General features: G+C 52.5%; 1 protein-coding gene across 1 annotated transcript in view; it reads left to right on the top strand.

Annotated features, from left to right (window-relative positions):
- LCP2 (lymphocyte cytosolic protein 2) overlaps positions 1-4822 on the top strand; it is a 42392-nt gene that overhangs the window by 10635 nt on the left and 26935 nt on the right. The window contains exon 4 of the mRNA XM_011370988.2: positions 4712-4777. Coding sequence (XP_011369290.1) covers positions 4712-4777 — 66 coding nt within the window. The remainder of the gene's footprint in view (positions 1-4711; positions 4778-4822) is intronic.

The raw sequence follows: 4822 nt of genomic DNA, 5'->3' as shown, positions 1-4822 counted from the left end.
AATCATTTCTGTCACACAAATGGAGACTCTGGCTTTCTGACCAATAAGAAGTAATGACACCAGATGTACCCTCCTACCAGAAATAACCAAATAACCAGACAAAATATACAAAACGGCAGTTTTTAAGACATTGGACATCAGACAATGAGAGGTGGAAAACAGATGTGGTGATCTCAGTGATTGCTCATTGCATTGCGAGAGTCTCCAGGCCGTGGCACAGAAAGCAGGGAATGTGGGGAGACTCTGGTGAATTCCTTGAGTTGGAGAGACAGGGCTGAGACTCGAGAAGTTTAGAGTTCACTGAATGGGTGTCAGAGAAGACAGAGCGGCAGTGAGAACGGGTTCTGGGGAATGGCAGAGGGGGCCTCTTCAGCAAAGTGCTGATCAGTGTGTGAGCGTGTGCGTGTGTGCGTGTGCATGCGTGCATGTGCGTGTGCGTGTGCATGTGTGTGTGTGCGTGTGCGTGTGTGTGTGTGTGTGTGTGTGTGGAGAACCACTTAACGTCAGGGGTAAGAGCAGCCAGCCACAGGCCTGCAAATGGTGCCTGTTTCTACCAACCAGACTGGAAAAGCACTAGCCTGAAACCTTAAGAGCAAGATGAAAAAAAAATATATATATATCAAACTGATTCCAAGTAAGTTAACTGCATCCCAAAACAAAGCTCACAAATATGTATCAGAATATAAAAATAGCCATCACCCAACACAGTAAAATTCATGATGTCGAGCATCTAATCAGAGATTAAGAGGTATTCAGATAAGGCGAATATGACCTATAGGGAGGAGAAAAACCGAAGCATCGAAACTGACCCATAGTGACACAGATATTAGAATCAGCAGGCAAGGACAACATAATTATAGTCCAAGTGACACCGAGGCATGAGAAATGCAAACGGGCCCAAACAGAACTTCTAGAGATGAAAACTATGATGTCTGGGGTAAGAAATGCACGGCTTGGGATTAACAGCATATTAGATGTTGCGGAATAAAATACTAGAAAACATGAAAAAACAGCACTAGAAACGATGCACAATGAAACGGAGAAGAAAGGATTCAAATATCATAATGAAAAGAACCTCAGGGACCTGTAGGGAACTTCAGGTAGCCTCCTACGTGTGTGACGAAAGTGGAGAGGACCCGCCTCAAAGGCTCAGGAGGAAAGTTAGAGGCAATGATGGGCAAATGACGAAACGCACCGCACCTAGGAAGGCTTAGCTGCTCTTACTGTTTTATGCGAAAGTCCAATGAGAACAGTTGCAAATTTATTTATTTATTTATTTTTACACTAACTATTCTATCCTGCTAAAGGGGGAGGATTAAACAATAGAAAGGAACGGGCTTTGGGGTGAGGGAGATCCAGGTTCTAAAGCGGGCTCTGCCTCCTACCAGCTGTGGGACGCTGGGGCTGTCGCTTCGACACTCAGCCTCGGTTTCTCATCGATGGGGTGGGGGTGGGGGTTGGGAAGAACTTACGCAAGGGGAGTGGTGGATTTTCAAGGAGGAACCCACATAAGTGGCCTGGTGCCGTCCTTGACACGTATGGATAGTCGAGCCTTACTCACGCCCGCCCCTTGTGCACAGGTTCATTTTCTGTGATCATCGCCTCGATCAGAAGGGATTGTGTTTGCATAGAGCTGACCAAGATGAGGTTACACTTCTCTGAATGTCTATTTCCTTCCCCCATGATTAAAAAATATCAGTATTAAAGAGGTTTGTTAGAAGGCAGATTCTGAAGAGGAAGGCTTTCTCTGTCTGTTGATGTAGTCAGGCTCCGGGGGCACGGTCTCTCCCAGAGACACCCCGAATTCTGTAATGAGGGGGTGGTTTTTAAATAGGAAAATGAAGCCTCCTTTGAGATTGTCTAGCTCAGAACTCATGGCACAGCTGAGCAGGAGCCGCGTAAGTCAGGGGAGTGCCTGTTAAAGTCTGCTGATGCCCACTGGGAGGTTTTTTTAAATTATAAATTTTATGTTTAAATCCATAGGGAGGGACAACGCCTTGCCTGAGGTCACAGAGCAGAGGGGGCTCCACACTTAGGAAGATTCTGGGCAAGGACCTCCCTCTGTGCTTCTAATGTCACCCGGAAAGGCCTTTGACTTAGAAGTCAGACTGGCCCCCGTCAGGCAGCAAGCTGGGCATGCGGCTGGGCTGGAAGCCCAGTCATGGCAGGACCCCACCTCCTTGCCATGGCCTGACTCTCTGCTGGAGGGCCCAGGCCCTCTTCCGGGGCCACTTCATCCCTTAAAAACTAGGCAAAGCGATAAAACCGTGTCTACCAGCTGCCCAGCCGCTTCCACTTCCCTCCCTGGCACTGAGTGGGGCTTGAGGTTTGTGGGGAGCAAGGGGAATGAGTCGCCTCTGGCCACTCACTGTCACTTGGTCCTTCTGGGGGCCATGGGAGTGGGGGGCAGCTCAGAAGGCTTGCACATAGAGGTAGCAGCCGCCTCCCTTCCCTGTCCACTGGCTCCCCGCACGGTCTCAGTGGGCCTGGGCTGTGTTCTCTGAGGCCCAGTAAGGCAGGAGGTCACTAAGAGCCCACGCTTTGCCACAGCCCGACTGGCAGGCCCCGCTCTGCTCACTCTCCGCTCTTTGCTTCTCTGTTGGGGCCTGTGGTTTGGCATTTCCTTCCTTAGCCAGTTAGAGCCCCAGCAGCCTCCAGCCTGGCTGCTAAGATACTGTAAGGACAGACAATGCAGAAAGCAGGTCCTTTCAGGATGAAAGCAGCTTTGTGAGCCAGTCAGAGCCCAGACAAGCTCTGCGGGATGGGGGTGTCGAGGTGTGGTCCAGCCCCGCCTCCTTCAAGTCACAGCTGAAATGTCATCTCGGCACGGAGGCCTGCTCGTTTTCAATTGCAACCGCACCCCTCCCATGCACCCCATCCCCCCCTTCGCCCAGCCCCCAACACCATTGCATCTTCATATGCACAGTTCTGACCTAGAATTTCACTTCCTTAAATGTTCATTGTTTCCTCTCTCCCTTAACCGACGTGTAAACTCTTTGAGAGCAGGGGTCTCTGGTTTGTTCGTCGAGGCACCCCGAACACCCAGTGTGGTTTCTGACACTTACAGGGAGGTGCGTGTTGCTGAATGAAGGGGAAACTGAAAGCGAGTGGCCGCTGCGGCCACCACCTCCAGACCTGGCCTGGACGCAGGACCTAACGGGGCTCCCCTGTCAGCTCTGTGGGAACCCATCCAGCCCCCGGGTCAGAGGAGGGCGGGGAGGGGCCCCCATCGACCTCTCAAAACAATCGCTTAAAGCCAAGGACCTTACAGTGTGGCAGGTGTTCCAGTGGTGTGGTCAGGCGGCCACTGGGAAGCCTCCCCTGGGCAGTCAGTGATGTGTGACATTTCGAGAATGACATTAGAGGGTTAAACATTGCCCTCTCTCCTCCTCTGTCCTCTCTAGTCCCCAATTAGTTTATCCTGTCATTCTAATGAGGTAGGAGGACTCTGAACAGCAAGTCGCCTGAAAGTGGGAAGGGGGGGTGGGGGCTGGGAGCCTCACGAGGGGAACCAGAAGTGATGAATGCTAAGGACTATCTTTGCTAACTTGGCGATTTTGTTTTTGGTCACACTTGTTGCCTGGAGATGGTCACTGAACGGGAGGAACGTAGAGGCTAGGTTCATCTCGGGTGGGCCGCAGGCTCCTGTGTTCACTCCCACGGAGCTCGCAGTGTAAAGGGTGTGAACACGGATGTGGGGTTTTAAACTTGTGCTGCCCTGGAAATTAGGGCGCCTGGCTTCTGGGGCTGGTGTGCGTTGTGGGGAGAGGGATGGCCTTTGTCACTAACCTACAGGTGGGCCTGTCCCTTCCTTTGTCTGGGGCTCTGTGGCCTCATCTGTAAGATGACATTAGAGCAGACCATCTCTGGAGCTCCTCTCAGCCTCCCCAAATCGCCTTCGATCTCAGGGGTGGGCGCTAGGGGAGGCCGGAGTCTGTGTCCTGAAGTTTCGAGAGACCCCCACGGAATGAAAGCTTACTGCTAGGGCGTGCTTGTAGTGCGTTCCTGGCAAAGGCCTCTCTGTCCTGGCTTTTGGGGATTTGCTAGTTCACGGCATCCAGGAACCAGGAGTATCCCCAAGGTCCTGGCAAGGTTGGCCTCAGGGCCTGGGCAATAGAGGGTGTCTATTGAGAACACGTCTCTATGTTTTTACAAGAACCCACATCGCTGAGGAAGGGGCAGGGAGGGGAAGATGGAAGGAGATCCAAGTCAAAGAACAGCCCTTGGCGCTCTCGTCAAGGGCTGAGCAATAAGCAGCTGATTCACCCAGGTCTCAGAGATGGTTTGCGGATTCCTGGAAGCCAGACATCACCGCAAGGAGGCCAAACCAGGAGCAAGGGCACTTCAGGCAGCCCCAGGAGTACTAGCACCGTAAAGTACACAGCGGTCATACCCAGATCATAAGGCTGCAGGATTTTTGAGGAGGCGGAGCCAGGTGTGAGCTGACAAGTCCACGGGAAGCGCTCTGAGCCGGACTGAGGAGGCTGAGGCAGACGCAGAGGGCTCCCTGGGGTGGAGCAAGGGCTGGCAGGGGACGAAGGCGACAAGTTCCGGAAGGAAGTGAGGAGCAGAGGGCCCACCGAAGGGACTGGCAGAGGTTGGCCCAGGTGCCCGAGGTCAGACAGATCAAGGAGTTTCAGGACTTAGTGGAAAGGTCGGGGACGGGGAGCGATGGTGGTTTCGTCTCGTCATCTGACTCTTCATCTTGCAGGATTCTCAGTAAGTTAAGTCAAGAAATCAACAAGAATGAAGAGAGGAGAAGCATTTTCGCACGCAAGTGAGTCGGCCCAGTGCCGCCGAAGCGGGGCCGAAAGAGTTTTCA

Source organism: Pteropus vampyrus, unplaced genomic scaffold, assembly GCF_000151845.1.
Source record: "Pteropus vampyrus isolate Shadow unplaced genomic scaffold, Pvam_2.0 Scaffold179, whole genome shotgun sequence".
In the NCBI taxonomy this organism is placed as follows: domain Eukaryota; kingdom Metazoa; phylum Chordata; class Mammalia; order Chiroptera; family Pteropodidae; genus Pteropus; species Pteropus vampyrus.
Note: the sequence above shows the minus strand (reverse complement) of the source record. Positions and strands in the feature narration are given on the sequence as shown.